Here is a 21195-nt window from a genome sequence, read left to right as displayed (position 1 = left end):
TATGCAATCTACCCAGTTCAAAATGAATTGCAGTAGAAGTATAGTTTGTTTTTTTAACATTGTAGAACAGGTAACAGTATAGACCTGCATCTAACATTACAAAGGGCATTGTCTGACATCAATAGTTTTTACTTGATCAAATTCTGGAATTTTAAACCAGTGTTTTGGGTATCACATTCCACGATCTATCGCTATGAGAACAAAAAAAAAATCAAGTCTTTAATATTCCTTATGCATGAAAAGTGATCAGACAGCAATAATTCTACCTGAAGTGCATTTAAATATTTATTGTGTTTTAACAAGAAAACCCTAATCCAAAGCTAGCCACTGAATGAAAACGTATAATCATTTGCACGGGTACATGAATTAATGGGAAAGGATGGTGCATTTATGCCCTGATGCACTGGAGTGAATGGAAGTGACTTGCTTCATTGGAATTCAATGCTTAGATCCCATGAGGTTTTATCTACATTCTCCTGCATGATTAATGTACTGCAGGTTGGTTTCACATTTCCCACTGATATTGCTTCCATGCGTATAAAAAGGAGTTTTTTTTTATCACCTCATTTGTCTCTCTTATTGCAGGCATATGTCCTTAAAGATTTCTCCCAAGCTCCACAGTAAACAAGGCTACTGTAATTCCGTTTCCCATGGTCTTCATGACTTGGATAGTTCAGACTTCCGTCAGTGCACAGAAATGGGTACTGGTTTGCAAAGTATATTTAAAAAACTATTCCTGCCTGCAACTAGGAGTTTATTGTTGGGAAATGAATAAATGATTGAAGAGCGAATCACCCTGGGCGTCAAAGCAGTCTCGAATGTGCAGGGAAGCACGGCCTAGTGTTATTATCGCAGGATTGTTAATTTAGAGACCTAGGTAATGTTCTGGGGATCAGGGGTTGAATCCCATCACAGCAGATGGTGGAATTTGAATTAAATAAAAATTTGGAAATAAGAATCTAATGATGATCATGAATCTATCATTAATTAGCAGCAAAACCCATCTAGTTTACTAATGTTCTTCAGGGAAAGAAACGGCCATCCTTACCTGGTCAAGGATACATGTGACTCCAGACCCAAAGCAATGTGGTGGACTCTTAACTGCTCTCTGGGCAATTAGGGATGAGCAATAAATATTGTCTAGCCAGTGATGCCCTCATCCCATGAATGAATCATGAGAAGCTGGCTCTGCAGAAGTTTGGAGGAAAACATGTTACCTTCCCATTGCCCTCTCTTTCAGGAACTGGGGCATGGGAGGGCTATTTCCAAAAACGACAGGAGATTTTACAAGGAACTTGATACTCACACTAAATAAACTGATCCTTAAGTACGTAACTTTGATCCTTAAGTAAGAGCACCATCCTTTCAATTTGGATTTCTAACCCTAATCCGCCCAAACAGATGTTCCTTGGACAAATCCTTGGCACTGGGTTGGTACACAACCTTCAATCAGACCAACATGATGAGACACACTCATAGCTTTTTAATAATTCAAAGTGAAATGCATTGAATTGGTAATAAACACCAAACTCATATGATAAACCTACCAATTATATTCATGAGGAGGGCACTCTCCTTTTAAGTTTGTGTTAGCTCAAGGTGATATTACTGCATTCTTCAGGAATGCTTTTATCTTCATTTAGTGCCTGCTCCCATCCCTAACTGCAGTCTTTGCTGTTAGTAGGATTTGTCACTGCAATCCACAATCTGTGCGATTGGTCTCTTCACACATTTCTATCATACCTGCGGTAACTTACTGCTATACACTGGTTCCTGATACACTATTCTATAATAAAACACAGGGAAGAACATTGGCGACAAGGCTGGAAAAGAAACAACTGAATAGAGAGAGAGAAAGAAAGAAACAAACAAAGAAAGAGAGACCCTTCTTGGATAAAGCCATTCTATTATTGGAGGATGCTTTATGCTGAAGAACCTTTCAACACCAGATTTATAAAGCAAAGGACATTCACAGGCTGTTCAATTGCACACTCTTGAAATAATTGAACACTTGTTAAAATTTACTCTGAGCACCTGTCACAACACTTCCTTTGTCAACTGTCTCCAATTTCTACTTACAGATCAAAGATGATGGATTTGATTTCAAAGTCAAATGTGTGCACCACACACCAGCATTCCTCAGTAAACATTGTGGTTCAATTTAAAATAAAAATTCAAAAGGATACAAGATTTAGTGAACAGTATTAGTAACCTCAGCAACTGATTGAGCAAGGTATTCCTGACAGCACAGTTGCAGCACACGAACTGGTGCAGCAAAAGTCAACTTTATTTGATATGTTCTTTTTGATATCATTGCATTTACGTGATATCCCAAAAGAAACTGCTTCCATCCAACGTGTAATACTTGAAAGCATTAAAAGTCAGAACACTGTACACTGCATATAGAAACAAAGGAATATTATTTCTCTGTTGACTAAACTTAAAACAGAATACGCTGAGGAAGCCTGGTGTTTCAAACTTATATAAATGGACAGTGAAACCAGTTAACTATGAATTAGCACCCACCAGATGAGAAGAAAACACACAGCGAGAAAAAATATTAGCATACTGGCTTAAAGAATGGCTTTATCGACAGAAGGGTAGCAATGTAAAATAATATTTATACTTACATAGAGATCGGCACCATAAAATCCATCCTGGTAAACCACACTGCAGAGATGCACACAGAAACACTCTGATTACTGCAATTCCAACATGCAAGGGCTAACAAAGGCAAGGTTTGTCACAAGAACTCTGTAGACTACCAGAAAGCTTTGATAATTTGAAAGCAGGTGTTTTAATCGCAAAATATCCATTTCAGACTTTATTTATTACCAAATCTATTGACTAGAAAACAGTGACAGCAACTTTGGAGGCAAATGTCATTTCTGTTTTCCAAAGCTTGTGCTCTTTTCCAAATATCTTTGGATTCTGGAGAAGTACCAGATGTAACACCGCTATTCAAAAAAAAGGAGGCAAAAAGTGGGTAAATATAGGCTGATTGACCTAATATCTATTGTAGAAAAAGTAATGGAATTAATTAGGGAAGAAATAGCAGAACATTTGAAGAATTGTAATTCATTGAGACAGCATGACTACATGAAAGGGAAATCATATCTGACTAATTTATTAGAGTTCTTTGAGGAAATCACAATCAGGACAGAGAGTAGTCAGTAGATAAGTGGTTTTGGATTTACAGAAGGTCTTTGAGAAGATATCTTACAAAGGTTAAGTCACAAGAGTCCACTGTGTTGGAGGTGGTACATTGGCATGGATAAAGAATTGGTTAATGGGCAGGAAACAGTGACTGAGGATAAGCAGTTTTTTGTGAAGTTGGTGACCTGGGATCAGTGGAATGGCACAGTGATCAGTGCTTGGACGGCAACCGTTTACAATACATATTAATGATTTGGAGGAAGAAAATTAATGTACTGTAGCCACATTTGAAGGCAATGCAAAAATAGGTGGAAAGGCAAGTTGCAAGACAGATACAAATACTTTACAAAGGGATATTGATAGGTTAAGTAAGTGGGTTAAAAGTTGGTAAATGGAGTATAATGTGAAAAAATGTGAAAAGTTATTCATTTTCGAAGGGAGAACAAAAGAACAGGACGTTATGTAAATGGAGAGAAACTGCAGTAGACTGCAGCATAAAGGCACTTGGGGGCACTGTATACGAAATGTAGAAAGTGAACATGCAGGAGCATCAGGTAATCAGGAGGGTTAATGTATTGTTGGCTCTTATTTCAAGGAATTGGAGTATATAAGTAGGGAACCCTTACTGTAATTTACAAGATGCTGGTGAGACCACATCTGGAGTATTGAGAGCAGTTTTGGTCCCTTATTTAAGAGATGATATTATTTCAATAGGAGCAGTTCTGATCTCAGAAGGTTCACTAGGATGATCCCGGTTTGGAGGGACTGCCTTATGAAGAAAGATTAAACAGGTTGGGACTCTGCACAATGGAATGTAGAAGAATGAGAGGCGATTTCACTGAAACATGTAAAATTCTTAAGGTACTTAAACAGGGTAAATGCTGAGAGAATGTTTCCCCTCAAGGGCTGAGGGCATAGTCTCAGATAAAGGTTGACCATTTTAAGACTGAGATGAGGAGGAATTTCTTCTCTCAGAGGGTTGGTTGTCCCTCAACTCGTTGCCACAGAGAGCTGCGGGACCAGAGTCTCTGTATATTTAAGGCTGAGATAAGTATGTTTAAGGTATATTTAAGGTTGAGATAAGTAAATACATTCTTGATCAATTAGGGAATTATGTAGGAAAATAAATGTGAGGAATGTTGGATCCTGCCATGATCCTATGAAATGGCAGAGGAAGCTTGAGGGCCAAGTGATCTTAGGGTCTATGCACTCAACGATACAATCGAGGGGGGACATGGGCAGCACAGTGATAGGATATAATCTGGTAATCTCATACTGCTCAGCTGGCAAAACACCCTTTATTACTCAGCTATGGAAGTCAGCATAGCCAAGCACTCCTAGTAAGGAAACAGGAAGTGAACTAACAACAACAATGTAAGGAGGTTTAAAGATACTCCTTCACTTGTACAGTTTAATCTCTGAGAGGTCCCTCCACTTTTAGAGTCTCTAATAAGAGCTGGGCTCTGTTGTCAAATTTGGCTTTGTTTAAAGAGATGAAAAGTAGTCAAAAAATCAAATGTCTTACCTCAAAAAGAGACTATAATTCAAAAGTGAGGACATGATACTTAGTTTGTTCAGAACTTTGGTCAGATGTGGGTTCACTGTGCTCACTTGCAGGTATGATACCACAGGTTAGCTAGGCTGGCCTTGGAGTGGTTGCAATAGTTTTCCCAGAATGAAACCACAGGTTTATCAGGATTAAGTCATTAGGATAAATGACTTAATCCTGTGTATAAATGTGGGTTGTGCTTTCTTGAACTTAAGGGATAATCACATTGAGATGCTTAAAACCATAAAAAGATCTAACAGGACAGAAATAAACTATTTGCTGATTAATCTTTAGATCGTATCTTGGTTCTTAGGAGAATGTTTTACACAATGATAGAGGAAATCAAAACGTGCACTCTCAAATACTGCAGATGGATTTTGGGTCAATTGGAACTCCTAAATGCTAAAAAGATTTTTACAGAAGTGAAATCACGCTGAACTAAAAATAGAAAATGCCAGAAATACTCAGATCAGGCAGCATCTTTGAGACAGAAACATAGTCAAAACATTTCTCTTCTTGAAAGCAAGTGCAGGCAAATGGCACTAGTTAAGTTTGGGATATCTGTTTGGCATGGATGTGCTGAACCTAAGGGTCTATTTCTGTGTTGTATGATTCTATGACTCTAAGTGGAGATTTCACTCAGGCAATTAACTCTATGCACCCACTTCCATGGTAATGGTGGACTGGCAGTTCAAAAAAGATTCAAAGGTTTGCAATGGGGAGTGCAGCTGACTGAGGATCCACTCACTGTGCTACAACAAAACTTCATGCTCAGCTGTTTCCTGTCTGCACAGCAAAGCCAAAATTTCAGAACTGGATGGCAGTGTCACAAGTTATTATTTTTAAATGTAAATGGAGTCAAAAGTGTTCCCAAAACTATTGCATATAAAGATTTACTTATTTATTTTGATGTACACTGTTAGCACTTGAAGAATTAGAGCCTCTCACTCCAATCTCCTCTGCTCTACCTTTATCACCTGGCAATTTCTGTAAATTCAGACTCCCCATGCTTTGTTTTCTTTGAGACAAACCTTCCTTCACAGCCATCAGTGACAATGTTAGCTAACATAAATTATCCACATGCTTTTAAACAAAAACTGGTATAAAGTAGTTTTATATTCAAACATGCTTGTGCTAAAGGCTCCTTGAAGGATAGCTGAAAGCTGTTAATATACAGAAAATTCAAACAAGTGTCTGCAGAATGTCGGTTATTTGAGGTCAATGAATATAATGCTCCGTATGTTCATTTCCCTATATGCCTTCATTTCACACTAACTGAGACAGAGATGATCACCTTTAGAAGTGGGAAGTGTACAGTTCTCCTATGGAGGGGAGTGGGCTTGAGCCTGGAGAACCATGCAGGCTAACAATAAGCATCAAGCATGTGCATGAACACTCTGCGATATCAAAGATACTTTTATTTATCAACATGAAGATAAACCAACCGAATGGAAAGTATTTGCCATAGCACATGGTACTGACTGCCAATTATGTAACATTGATAAAACTGGCTTTGCCAGATGTAAGTGCAACGCATCACAAACACGTGAATTGCTGTCACAGCTGAAGGCTTGCTCTCCGAAGCAGCCAGCCGAGAGAGAAGGGAAATAAACTGACATGGCTGAATTACAAAATCATTTAGGGGACAGAAGTTTAATACTTCAATAGATTAAAAGAGCTGTTGTAATGCACAGGACACAAAGAAACATGATCCACTGTGGATTACAAATTTATATAAACTTATTATGCTTAATTCAGCTCAGAAAATCATTTAATGCTAAGAGTAAAAATACCAATGAAAGGTGAGTCAAGGTGAAAGATTCACCACAAAGTAACCACTAATCTTTCCAGTAATATTGGAAAAAGACATTTTATCAAAGCTTTTCATCTTGCACTCATCATAACAATTCACAAGAAATCTCAATGTAAAAGATAAACAACTTATAGAGAGAAGTGTGCTGAATGGTTGGCAATTGGAAGTCTGATTGCTGGGGGTCACTGCATAGAATTCACTACGAGGAAGGCAATTGACAGTTAATTGTCAAGTTCTGTTTACATTTTAATGCAGACAGATAGTCTCTGGTCCAGGCATTGCCTTGAGAAATGAACAAGAGAAGGGCCATCCTCTCTTTGTTTAATGGAAACGTGTACATTTTTTTCCCGGAAAGAACAAACCTCACAGCTAGGATTTCTGGTACATGAACATCGTGAGCCCAATTGACCATCTTGAGTTTGTTATCAACATAATGCTTTCCACACTCAGGATTATTTAGCAAATGTTGTACAATTGTGTAATCATATCATCTGTTGGGCACTGTGTCGTGAATTTTGCAAACTGAGGCTGGTTGTACATGGTCAGTACTTTGCTTGTTGCAGTTAAAGGCCTCAACACAAACTGACCAAGTAGGCTCATAGTGGAAAGTACAGAAACCAAAACCACTTTCACAACTAGCTCATTTGATTCCTTCATTTCAAATGTGAATTTGAGCACAGGGTGATGTCCATTAACATGTGTATGGAAACTTTTTCATGCAGCTACAGATTCAAATATAGCAATCATATCATGTACAAATTGGAGGCTCATTGAAGGCACAGTTTGGATAGAACCTAACAAAGATGTTACAGAGAGCTGGGACTAGTAGGGATCCCATCTTTATTGGTGTACATGTCACTAAAACTGCACATGTTGCTGAGTTCATAAATGGGGGGAGGGTGGGTTCCAGGTCACGATGGTATAGTACTGCACTGCTAATAGACCAGCAATGGCAAATAAACACATGGTCACTGCATTGCTATTCATAGAATCTCTGAAGTGCAGAGAGGCTATTCAGCCCATTGAATCTGCAACAACCCTCTGAAGAGCCAGACAAAAAGCTTCAAAACAAAAAAAAATCTTGTTTCTCAAGTTCTGCACTTTAACAACAATCTTTCTGGTGTAGTCATTTACATTGTTTGCAGTCACTCAGAGGAAGATCAGATACCCCAAACTCAGAGGCCATGTGTTACAGATAACAGAACTCTGCTATGCATGGAGAAGATAATTTCACAGTGAGCAGAGAACCTCACTATATATAAGGTGGAAATTTAATAAAGTGTGCAAACTTCATATCTGATGAAGAAAGGGAGCCAATAACACAGCATTCGTAAAGACATACAAAAGTCTAAGCTGAACCAGGCATTTGTAATTCACTATGATAATTATATTTTTAAAGATTCACATAAAAATGAGCAAATTAAAGAGAAAACAGACCATGGACTCATCCTCCAGTTACCCAGAATCACTCTCTTGAATTCATTCTTAATTATGCACATAATTGTAGTAACATTTCTAGTAACCATCATACACTACCACACAGCAGGTGCAGCCTAACCCAGTTAGTCATTTCTCTACTTCAGTCATAGACTGGGAAATACAGTATGATATTACTGTCAACAATAGGCAGATCTCATTCTTGTGCACCGGAATGATTATTGCATTACACCATTAATTTTGCACAATAGCCATGATTTTCTATATTAAACTCTGTCAGGGCAAAACTCTGACCAAAGATGCTTTATCGGTCGGTTAACTGTTAGGTCTAGAGTTCAATCTCGGATTCTCTTAAGTATCATTTACAGTAGCTGCAAATTGAAGACACTGAAATTAGTAGTACAATATGTTCAGAATAACTGGGGATGGCATTGAGGTTAGATTTAGTGATATTTGAAAACTTCATGCACAAAATGGTTCCCTCACTTCTAGTCAGGTTTCCTTACCCTCCATAGGCCGGAATGGCGGTAGGGGGCGCTGCTGCACGGAATGCACTGTAGACTGCACGACCTCGTCCTCTCAGGGCACCTCTCAATGCAGCTGCTGTGGTGGCTGCTTGATATGGGAAACCAGGAACTAAGGATTTGGGATGCAAGAGTGAATATTAGGATAATGTGACAAGCATTAATCCCAAATAACTAAAGGAAAAAAAATCTACTTATGAATGGAAACCGTGGTTGTGACAATCAGAAACAAAGTGTGACAATGAAAATGTACAGACAAGCATACAGCCTTTACTATAAATGAAATAATCTTTGAATAAATAAATTAAGTCCTAGAAGGCTTGTTTATATAACACAAAACTGCTGCGGTTCATGGCTCCTCCTGCTGGATGATCTGCGGTTATGGTATATCACACTCTGTCTTGTACCATCCTCTCTCTCACACACACGCACACAGTGGTCCATCTGCAACTACTCCATGATAGCCATCATCCAACTGTGCGGAGGGTGACTTCTCTTTCTGCTGCCTCCAGGTTGCCCTCAAAGTGATCGCTGGAGCTTTTCAGCTCTGAACAAGTGGCTGAAATACTGACATTTTCTTTTCTGCATGTTAATTTTTAACAGTTCATATTGACTGTGCAATTTTAATTAGCTTTTAAATTTGTCTTATGGTCTGCGTGTGGAATTTTTAGTATGTCTTCTTCACTTCCACATTTCAAAAGCATTTATTTTCTACCTTTGATCTTTACTTATTGTCCACGTTTCTAAGAAAACAGGAGAGTGAATGCAGGTTGTGTCTTAGGAGGTTTTTTATCTTGTTATAAATTTGCATTTTCTTATCAATAACAGACCGCTCATTTCCACAAAGTTCCTTTTAGCTGTTTCTATCCTTCTTCCAACTCTTACATCACCTTGGCCATCCTCTGTTATCATCTTTTTCCAAATAAACAAATCTATCCCAACTTGTTCCAGTGTTAACACCACCCATCCAGTCAACACTAGTTTATTTGTGAATGCATTCCTTCTAACTCTTGCTTTTGTCTTTCTGGTGTTCATACTCAATTCATAGTCTGAACTTCTGGATTTTACTTTAAGGTCCTCTTCTGATTTTGTCAATGGTGCTGTCACTAGCATACAGTATGATTGTCATCTCTTGCCTTCAATTTTATGCCTGAAAATACATCCAGTTCTCTGAATATTTGTTCTTTGTACACATTGAATCATATTAGCAGCAGTGCACAGCCTTGTACTTCTGAGCAGATTGTCCATCAACTAGCCAGGTGCTTCAATATCAGCTCTGCATAAATCTCTCATCTTTACTCTCAATGTCACACTTCAGCAACATAGCTATTAATTTTTGGTGATAACCATAATCAAATACATCTTCATAGCCTATCAAGAATACATTAATATTCTTGTTTTGTTCCAGATATTTAATAAATATCATTCTTAGGTTAAATAGTTCCTCTTTAGCTCCTATTCCAGGTCTAATCAGGTTTCATCAATCTCTGCTCCAAATAGGCTTTCTTTCCTATTATGATTTTCAAACTTACTTCCATGAAATGGTAGTTCTGAAATAATTGTGCTCTACTGCTTTATGTTTCATAGGTAACAATGCTTTATGAATCTCTCAAGTCCGTTGGAATGTATGCACTAGTATACTTTGATCACAAACATTCGAGGTTTCCTATACTTAACAATTTCAAAATTTTTTTAACCTCTGACATGTTTTGCCAATTGTTCACTTTTATATCTTGAAGATTCCATTAATTTATATCGTTGTACAATTATTTATATTTATATATATGTCCACTTTTTTTTTGCTACTGTATCTCTTTAAAACAAAATTTTCCCAACTTTGTCTTTAATTCACCCAATATCTGCTGCAACCTCTTCCTTTCAATATGTCAAAGAATCTACCTTTCGGTGCAACTCTCATTTTGATGCCTCTCCAGCTTGAACATTTCCTTACACATCTCATGAGACCATTTCTCTTTAACTGCCTTCTTTACCCTCTTTTCAATGTCATTATATTTGGGTGTATTACTTTTCTCTCTGCTATATCATCATTTCCAGAATCACAATTGTCAGCCAATCCTTATCTCTTTTCCATTCAGTCACATTTCCCTTGCAGGTTTTTTCCCCATTTGCTTTCCATATTTTTGTTGAGTCCTCAATCTTGCTACATTTTTTAAGACATAGGAGACACGTCTGTTCAAGGTTAGTGGCCAATATCAAGGAGATCAGATGAGCTCAGAAAGGAAAACCTTTGGATCGAGTAGTCATTATAAGTTTATGCCCTGATACAAGTTCACATTGTGCAGGAATCAGGCATTTTATGTTGACATTCTTTAGTGTTATTATCAAGTTAATTAACTTGTTAATTGTAGTAGATGAAAAACACTAAAATCAGTGAAGCAGTCAGAACACAAGTTGGTTAGTATGGCCTTAGCTTACAAAATGACATTGTTGATAGATTGATACAATTCTGACAAAAGAAAACCTGATGGTGACAAACACCTTTTAAGCACCCAAAAACAATGCACACTTAGAAGAGTCCATGGTTCATGGAAAACAGATATGATTATGTGATGATGAAACAGCATATAGAAGCAGAAAAAAGAACATTCATATATATATTCTGGCATGGATAGAAATTGCAATCATTGCCTCCTGTGGCAAAAACTGCAGTGACTCTTAAAAGACCAAAAAAGACACCAAAACACCAAATGTGCAATCATTTAACTCTGACATGTTGAAGGATTAATGACAACAAAGAAGTATTCACTGAAAGTAAAAAAGATTGCAAGATGTATGTGATATTTTGCCTGTAGGATACTAACACTGATTTAATGTCAAATACACCGCAAATTTTAAGAGGATAACCTACTGATCATACAGAAACAGGAACTTCAGAATCAGTCTTTTTTGTCTGAATTAAGAAAAAGTGGGACTGAACGGTATTTCACCTGCAGGGACACGACTTCTAATTCAGCCCTGACTAATGAGATGAAAGAATCTTCTGGTACTGAGTCAGGGCTCTGTATGCGAAAGGTAAACATTAAGTGGGTGAGAAAATTGCGGAAGTAGAAGGATTTGGGAATGAGGGAGATTCTGTGTGACCTGGGCAGTTGAAAATGCAACTATCAGTGGTGGAACAATTCATATGGTGCTGTGCTGTGGACCAGAATTACAGCAGTGTGCATAGTATAGGAGAGGTTCAATCACCAGCTTGCTAGCTCTTGCACATTTGTAATCAAAACAGAAAATGCTGGAAAAGCTGAGCAGGTGTGGCAGCATCTATAAGGAGAGAAAACAGCTGTCGTTTCGAGTTTAACTGACCCTTTGTCAAAGCTTTGACAGACTTGAAATGCCAACTGTTTTCTCTCCTTACAGCCAAATGCTGCCAGAGCTGCTGAGATTTCTCAGCATTTTCTCTTTTGGTTTCAGATTCCAGCATCTGCAGTAATTTGCTTTCATCCCTTGCACATTTGTAATCCCGGACTTCAACTTTGAGACTGGGGCAAAATGTAAGTCGCCTTACTCTGTGTCTAGCTTGTACTCCATAATGCAAAACAAGACGTAAAGTCTTTCAATCAAAACTCACTCATCTCATCAATAAATTGAATACAATAGGTGATGAACTGCTTCTTGAATTGAGACTAGGACCCGTGGGCACAGCCTTAGAATTAGAGGGGGTAAATTCAGAACAGAAATGCGGAGACATTTCTTCAGCCAGAGAGTGGTGGGCCTGTGGGATTCATTGCCGCAGAGTGCAGTGGAGGCCAGGACGCTAAATGTCTTCAAGGCAGAGATTGATAATTCCTCGAGACAACAAGAATCTAAGGGCTACGGGGAGAACGCTGGTAAGTGGAGTTGAAATGCCCATCAGCCATGATTGAATGGCAGAGCGGACTCGATGGGCCAAATGGCCTTACTTCCACTCCTATGTCTTATGGTCTTAAGTTGAGCAGATGATGAGACACAGAATAGGGAATCAGATGGAATACAACTGGAGGACAACAACAAATCAAACAAATTCCAATCAAATAATTCAATGTCAAACAGCAATTTTCAAGTTCGAATATTTTACGAACAGATGGTTGAAAATGGTGCTGCTTATATACTTCGTATATAGTAAGTTTAATTATCTAGAATATTTGTTTTCAACTCGTCTTACCATTGTGTGTTGGGCTGAGTGCTGTAGAGGCAACAGGATGTAGGTGAAAAGGTAACGATGATAATGACGCAGGACCTGCAAGTATACAGCATCGTACAACCAATATTAAAACATTAATCTGCTCAGCAGCACTTTACAGCTAAATATGCTGTGCATTTTACATTAGCCTTGAGTAAAAACTGCACCAAATAAAGATCCCCCAAAAATCATTCATAATAGATTAGACAGCTCAACTAGAGCACTCAAACTGTCTCCAACTTTCTGATTTCCTTGGATTATTCTAATTTGTTTACTGTTTTTATTCAAACATTTTCTGTGCTCTCTTTTAAAATAAATTTCCTCTTGAGACGGAGTATTAGGCGGTACTTAAAAGATCAAAAACCCTTCTCCAAGAATTAAGTTGTACCAAAGCAGTAGTTTGAAGTTTAACATCCTTAGTGGCTACTTCATTTCAGTATCTGACCAAAAACATTCACAAATCCTCTATATGCTCAGGGGCTCCCAATAAGTCAGCTACAAAAAAAAGTGCGGATTGCAGCAGGTCCCAGCATGTGCTTACTGAAGTGGTCTCCATTGAGGGGGAAAGATGTCTGATAACTTGAGTAACATTTTCACAAATTACCCTGAATTCAAATATTCAAATGTATTGTGGACAAAAAATACATCTGTCCGTGGCAAATTCATATATATTTCTCAGATCATGTTTCAAAGGAATCATTTAACAAAAATACATAGAAACTTTGAGATAGTTCAATTATAGGTGACATGGCATTTCTTAAAATATTTACCTGCATAAAATTCGGGGCTGTAAACAGCACCAACTACAGGGCTCAGCTTCCAGCCTGAAAATTATAAATTACATTGAAGTTATTGCTACATCAAGCTTCAATCTGAAGAAAAATAACACAAAGAATACCCAATAATTCATGAGCAATTAAAAAAATCCAGTTTTAAATTATTCCAGTGTTAATCTGCAGTCACAGCTCCCGAAAAGCCCGTTCCTCATTGTCCTTGAAAGGGTGTTGGTGAACTGCTTTCCTGAACCACTGCAATGTAGATACAGTGCATGTAGATAGAGATCATTGCAAAACATGATGTTCATCATCCCTGGGTTATAGATAGAAAACCATCAGCTGAAACTGTGAGTGAGCACTGCACGCTGACAAATCTATTGATCCAAAACTCACCATCAGGCCTCACACACACAAGCAAATTGGTTAAGCACTGCAGGGCAACTAACTAGATGGTAACTAGGATCACATGCCATAGTTCCCAGGGTGACTGGCACCTGGGAGTTGATCTCTAGCAGAAGCAATGCCATAAATATAGGAAGCAGCAGACTGAGCAGAAAACAAACATGAACTGCATTAGTAAAGCTCCCTCTGCTCAATGTGCAGACTCAGAGATATTTTCCTTGCCTTACAAAGTACTGCTTAAAAAAGAACTTTCCAGCAAGTATAAAACAACTTATTTATAGAGCCTATAAAGCACAAGAATGTCTAGAAATATTTCCTCTCTGGCATTGACAAAGATTTACGCTAAAATTGAGATCAAGATTTGCTCAGAGGATTATATATGAGAGAGGTTTATCGATGAAGGAGGCAATTTTACAGCATGACACCTACCTAACTGAAATCAGAAGTCACACGACATTAGGTCATAGTCCAACAGGTTTATGTAAAATCACAAGCTTTCAGGTGAAGACCTGATGAAGGAACAGTGCTCTGAAAGCTTGGGATTGCAAATAAACCTGTTAGACTGTAACATGGTGTTTTGTGATACTGTCCACCCCAGTCCAGCACCAGCACCTCCGCATCATTCTAACTGAAGACACACAACAAAGTTTACAGAAATCTGGAAGAACAAAGAGCTCTGGAGGGCAGAGAAGAAACAGTTATAGGATTGCAAAGAGGTAATGGACAGGAGATAGGGAGGTATAAGAAAATTTAAGCTTAAGAATGAGTTTTAAACTTGAGGCATTAAGAAATAGGGAGATGACAGAGGAAATCAGCTGCTTGTATCCCAATGGTCAGAACAGTTGTCGAGTGCGGCATTGAGCCAGACAGACGATCTAGTTACAAATTTGCTCTCTAATACATACTGAATTAGCAGACTGCAGCCTTCATATCGTGAGCTAAAAAAGCCTGGATTTCCATAGATCTGGTGAAATGTGCAAGTGCTTGGATGTCAGTAGAGAATGCAAACAGATCCGAAATCCTCCAATGTCAAACGATCTTGAACTGACACTTGAACAGTCTGCTGACATTTACTCCAGGTTTCTATTTGAAGTTAGCCACTTGGGAGAGGAACCAATGTCCTAGCATCACTAATGGAATGACATGCCATTCTTAACCTCCACTGTGTAAACCCTAAATTTAGCAACATCAATCAGATACCTCAAAGCTTATTCCAAGCTTGCAGCTGTAGACAGATTTAAAACTTAAACTGATGATATTTAATCCATATGCTTCTGATGACTCAGCCAGTGAAAGTAATGAATAAGCTGAAAGTTACAATGCAAAAATGGCCAAGGTTTAATCACTGATCTGTGCTATTAGTTGACCTTGATCAGGAGAGCAAATGCATGGAGCTACAACTGACCTCAGTGGCAAAGTAGAAAGTCAGTCAGGATTTCTGCAACTGATCAGTGCCCAGAAATTTTTCATGGTTGTGAGCATGGGCATTGAGGGAATGGGGACTGAGCTCAGCTGTGATATGCCTGACAAACGAACATTCACCATCTGGCCTCACACATTAAAAATGCCCACTTGGAGGGTGTCTGCTCCCTATGGAACCTGAAGCCTGTCACAAAGTTGATATTCTCAGGAAATGAAGAGAAAACTGAAAGCAGAGTTGAGATGGTAAAGAGGAAAAGGGAAAAATAACTTATTCCACAACTGATATTAAACTTGTACAAAAAATAAATGCACCAGTCAAGCAGATAAATTGACTCAAGTTGCTTATTGTGCCAATCTGAAACATTCTAGTAAGCCATTTATCTGTCAGTGATAATTAATGTGTGAATTATGTAACTCTGCATTTTGTACTTTCAAACATATGCCCTCCATAATCAGTTCCTTCATTCTGGTCTGGGAATGTGTAATCCAGAATTAGGCTTGTATAGACATCGGTATCAGGAGTATACAGTTTTTAAAAAAGAATCCCACTCTTAACCAGGCAAGAGATTAGGTTAGTCCCGCTGCAGGATATGGTCTTGCATGCATACAGCGAACTCAGAGTACTCATGCTCGGCTTCTGTGAGAGGAGAGATGATGATTAGGCTCAGAATAGTGAGAGTCAGGATTGCCCCATCCTTGGAGAACTGCTCGCCTTTCATCTGACAACTCCCAGTTCCATTGCTGCAATTCAACACTCAACTGTGTACTCAAACACTTGGAAGATTCCAAACTTTATTAGTCCTTGAATAATAAATAAACACCTCACTTCACAAATATAAAGTAACATTCTCTGATCCTATTAAATGGCTACGCAAGTCATGGTTACTTTAAAATTTCAGATCTAATTTGTCGACATGTGCTCATTTAAGAGTGTTTTGATCAGGTACAGAGGGTGTTGATGAGAAGTGACTGAAGAGGATTCTGCGAGTAGACACCATGACTGAGAGGGGATAGTGCTCAACAGAAACAGCATCTAACAGAGGGTGATGGTGAGAAGTGACCAAGGAAAACTCTGGGAGAAGTTGGTGCAGTCACCATGTCTGATAGTTTCAAGTTACAGTCGTTCCTGGATTAGCAGCCAGGAAATGGAACCAGAGGAGCCAGCAACCAGAGCAGATAACTGACCTTGATCCATAACATGTGGAGTGCTGTGGAAGCTGCACTTAGTTGACAAATTCAAAAGTGATTCTTTGGATAGAAAGCTCCTGATTACTAAGCAGTGGTCAGGTGATTCTTTTCTTATCTTCAATTCCCATTAATTTTCATGCCCAGACTGTTTTAGAGTAGAGGGACTTAGGCTAGTGGTAGAGTAGACAATAATGGGATTTTAGACCAGTTCTAAGACTGTTGTTTACAGAATAGTGTGTTTAATTTTTTTGTGAGAATCTAACACAAGGAATTAAGTAGCTATAAATTAATATAATAGAAATTTATTTTAATTAAATAGTTGTGAGAGGATAAAATCAATTAACGTTTGGCTAAAAACCTGGTGTAGGAGGGAAGTCTTCAGGCATTTGAATCACTGAGGTATTTTCTAGAGCTGGAAGGACTTATACAAGGAGGATGGGTTGCATCTAAACAAAAGGGCACCAATATCCTCGCGGGAAGGTTTCCTAGTGCTCTTAGGAAGGTTAAAACTAATGTCACAGACAGATGGGAACCAGAGCAGAAGATCAGCAAGTGAAGTGACCAAGGAATGGTTAGAGACTGAGTCCAGTAAGGCCAAGAGAAAGAACAGACAGGGGAAAATTACTAAACACGACAGGACTGGCTGTCTGAAATGTGTTTGTTTTCATGTGAGGAGTATGACAGGTGAGGCAGATGAATTTAGAGCGTGGATTAGTACATGTAACTATGGTGTTGGAGCTATTACAGAAACTTGGTTGGGAGAGGGAAAAGACTGGTTAAAGCACAGCAGGTCAGGCAGCATCCAAGGAATAGGAAATTCTCCAATTCATCAGGAAGGGCTTATGCCCGAAACACCGAATTTCCTGTTCCTTGGATGCTGCCTGACCTGCTGTGCTTTAACCAGCAACACATTTTCAACTGTGATCTCCAGCATCTGCAGACCTCATTTTTTACTAGAGGGAAAAGACTGACAATTAGATGTTACAGGTGTGATAGAGAGGAATGTAAAAGAGTGGGTAGTCGTTGTGTTACTGATAAGGGAGAATAGCACAGCTGTACTGAGGGAGATCACCTTGGAAGGTCAAAGCATAAGTAGTATATAGTAAATGACAGAACCCTTAGAAGCATTAACCTTCCAGATTTCCCTGAAAGCAGCAACACAAGCGGATAAGGTGATCGAAAAGGCACACGGCATGCTTGCCTACAGCAGTCGGGACATAAAGTATCAAGACTGGTAAGTCATGCTGCAACTGCATAGAACATAGAACAGTACAGCACAGAACAGGCCCTTCAGCCCACCATGTTGTGCCGACCACTGATCCTCATGTATGCACCCTCACATTTCTGTGACCATATGCATGTCCAGGAGTCTCTTAAATGTCCCCAATGACCTCGCTTCCACAACCGCTGCTGGCAACGCTTTCCATGCTCTCACAACTCTGTGTAAAGAACCCACCTCTGACATCCCCTCTATACTTTCCTCCAACCAGCTTAAAACTATGACCCCTCGTGTTGGTCATTTCTGCCCTGGGAAATAGTCTCTGGCTATCGACTCTATCTATGCCTCTCATTATCTTGTATACCTCAATAAGGCCCCCTCTCCTCCTCCTTTTCTCCACTGAAAAATGTCCGACCTCAGTCAACCTCTCTTCATAAGATAAGCCCTCCAGTCCAAGCAGCATCCTGGTAAACCTCCTCTGAACCCTCTCTAAAGCATCCACATCTTTCTTATAATAGGGCGACCAGAACTGGACTCAGTATTCCAGGTGCGGTCTAACCAAAGTCTTATAGAGCTGCAACAAGACTCTTAAACTCAATCCCCCGTTAATGAAAGCCAAAACACCATATGCTTTCTTAACAACCCTGTCCACTTGGGTGGCCATTTTAAGGGATCTATGTACCTGCACACCAAGATCCCTCTGTTCCTCCACACTGCCAAGAATCCTATCATTAATCCTGTACTCAGCTTTCAAATTCGACCTTCCAAAATGCATCACCTCGCATTTATCCAGGTTGAACTCCATCTGCCACCTCTCAGTCCATCCCTGCATCCTGTCAATGTCCCACTGCAGCCTACAACAGGCCTCTATACTGTCAACGACACCTCCAACCTTTGTGTCGTCTGCAAACTTGCTGACCCATCCTTCAATCCCCTCACCCAATTCATTAATAAAAATTACAAACAGTAGAGGACCAAGGACAGAGCCCTGTGGACCACCACTCATGACAGACTTCCAGGCAGAATATTTTCCTTCTACTACCACTCGCTGTCTTCTGTTGGCCAGCTAATTCTGTATCCAGACAGCTAAGTTCCCCTGTATCCCATTCCTCCTGACCTTCTGAATGAGCCTACCATGGGGAACATTATCAAATCTCTTGCTGAAGAATTTTAGTTAGGCTACATTTATAATTGTGCATACAGTTCTGGTCAACACAATACCAGAAGGATGTGGAGGCTTTGGAGAGAGGACAGAAAGGTTTATCAAAATATTGCCTGCCTATGAGGAGAGGCTGGATAAACTTGGTTTGTTTTCTCGAGAATACCAGAGGCTGAGGGACAACTGATGGAAGCTTACAAAATTATGAGAGGTATGAATAGAATAGATCGTGAGAGTCTTTTTCCCCCCAGAGTAGAAATGTCAATTACTAGGGGTCATAGGTTTAAGGTAAAAGGGGGAAGCTGAAAGGAAATGTAGGAGGCAGTTTTTTTTTAAACAACGTAGAAGGTGATAAGTGCCTGGAACGCACTGACAGAGGAGATGGTAGAAGCAGTTCTATAACAAACTTAAGAAGAATCTTGATAGCTACATGAACAGACAGGGAATAGAGGGCTATGAACCACGTAGAGGCCAAAGGTTTTTAAGTTTAGAAAGACATCATATGTCAGTGTTGGTTTGGTGAACTAAAGGGTCTGTTCCCATTCTGTTCTGGTCTTTCTCCTTTTGGTATCACAACCATTTACTTTGTGACTGTGAAGCTTCAGCTTCTCCAATTGTGTCTCGTAGCTCACTCCCTTCTGTTGGTGATTGATTGCTATTATCGCTGATTTACAGTGCAACAACCAAAATTCTCACCCCACACACACACACACACACACCCACACACACCCCCCCCACACACACACAGACACACACACACAGACACACACACACAGACACACACCCACCCACACCCCACACAGACACACACACACAAAACCCTGAGCAGTGTTTCCATCAGCTCATACCCCAACATTTTAAACTGCTGGATGACATACAATGATTGGAATCATTGTTCAGAGTAAATTATGTTCAAAGACATATTTTCAGATTTATGTTTTCTCATTTGTACTTTTAAAAATTGTTGGTCATTTCTCTGCTGCATATTAAATAGATTCCCTACAGTGTGGAATCAGGCCCTTCAGCCCAACAAGTCCACACCGATCCTCTGAAGAGTAACCCACCCAGACCCATTTCCCTCTGACGAATGCACCTCACACTATGGGCAATTTAGCACGGCCAATTAAAAATAAGACAAACAGAAGTGTGATGAGAACTACAGTCATTCCAATAATTGATAGCTTTAAAAATTTATTCACAAAATGTGGGGGTCAATGGTTGGGTCAGCATTTAAAAGTCAAGTTATATTTCAAGGTTTAGGCTTGAGGGTGAAAGGGATCAAAGGATATGGGGAGAAAGTAGGAAAAAAGTACTGAGTTGGATGATCAGCCACAATGATACTGAATGACGGAGAAGGTTCCAAGGTTTGATTGGCCTATACCTGTTCCTATTTTCTACATTTCACATCGCTGTGGATCTGGAGTCACATGTAGGCCAGACCGGGTAAGGATGACAGATTTCCTTCTCTGAACCATATTAGTAAACCAGATGGTTTTTGTTTAAACAACAGCAAATCAACAGAACGATTGCAAGTTTGGCTAACTTTTATTCCAGGTTTTTAGTGAATTCAAATTTCACTGTGATGGGATTCACAGCCATATCCTAATTTTCACCTGATGAAGGAGCAGTGCTCTGAAAGCTTGTGATTTTGAATAAACCTATGGGACTATAATCTGGTGTCATGTAACTTCTGACCATCTCCCCAGAATTCTGGAATTCTGAATTACTGGTCCATTACATCATCATCTTGCTGAGTCATGTTGTTTTGTTCCAGAAGTGCACTTTGCTGTTCCAGAATATATTGGAAGTGGGCAAAAAAGTAGCTGACAGAATACAATGTGGAGAAATGAGAGGTAAAGCACATGGGTAGGAAGATTAGAGGCGTAGACAATTTTATAAATGAGGAAAAATTTTGGAAATCTGAAGTACAAAGGGACTTGGGAACCCTAGTTCAGGATTCTAAGGTTAACATGCAAGTTAGGAAAGGAAATGCAATGCTAGCATTCATTTCGAGGGGGTGGGGGTGGTGGAATACAACAGCAGTAATGTACTACTGAGGCTGCGTAAGGCTCTGGTCAGACAACGGGAACAATGAACAGTGTTTGGACCCTATATCTAAGGAAGGATGTGCTGGTGTGGGAGGGGGACCAGAGGAGGTTTACAAGGATAACCCCAGAGACGAAGGGCTTCTCATGAGGAATAGTCAAGACCTCTGGATCTGTAGTCGATGCAGTTTAGAAGGTTTGGGGGAGCAGACGGGTATCTGATTGAAACAAAATACTGAGAAACCTGTATAGAGTGGACTATCTAGATAGAGACAGAACAATAGGAGAGACTAGGGACCCAAAGGCACAGCCTCAGAGTGAAAGGATA

At 39.4% G+C, this 21195-nt stretch overlaps 1 protein-coding gene across 8 annotated transcripts in view; it reads right to left on the bottom strand.

Moving 5' to 3' along the window:
• Nucleotides 1-21195, bottom strand: part of LOC132831360 (RNA binding protein fox-1 homolog 2-like) — a 335115-nt gene that overhangs the window by 19675 nt on the left and 294245 nt on the right. For 7 of the 8 annotated variants that reach the window (XM_060849458.1, XM_060849452.1, XM_060849456.1 and 4 more), the window contains 4 exons: nucleotides 13427-13480; nucleotides 12639-12713; nucleotides 8462-8591; nucleotides 1744-1786 (listed from right to left, as the gene is read on the bottom strand). In XM_060849458.1, coding sequence (XP_060705441.1) covers nucleotides 1744-1786; nucleotides 8462-8591; nucleotides 12639-12713; nucleotides 13427-13480 — 302 coding nt within the window. Of the gene's footprint in view, nucleotides 1-1743; nucleotides 1787-2630; nucleotides 2671-8461; nucleotides 8592-12638; nucleotides 12714-13426; nucleotides 13481-21195 lie in introns of all 8 variants that reach the window. The other variant, XM_060849453.1, reaches the window with a different exon arrangement.

Source organism: Hemiscyllium ocellatum, chromosome 33 (assembly GCF_020745735.1).
Source record: "Hemiscyllium ocellatum isolate sHemOce1 chromosome 33, sHemOce1.pat.X.cur, whole genome shotgun sequence".
Classification (NCBI taxonomy): domain Eukaryota; kingdom Metazoa; phylum Chordata; class Chondrichthyes; order Orectolobiformes; family Hemiscylliidae; genus Hemiscyllium; species Hemiscyllium ocellatum.
This window is presented reverse-complemented; position numbering and strand designations above follow the sequence as displayed.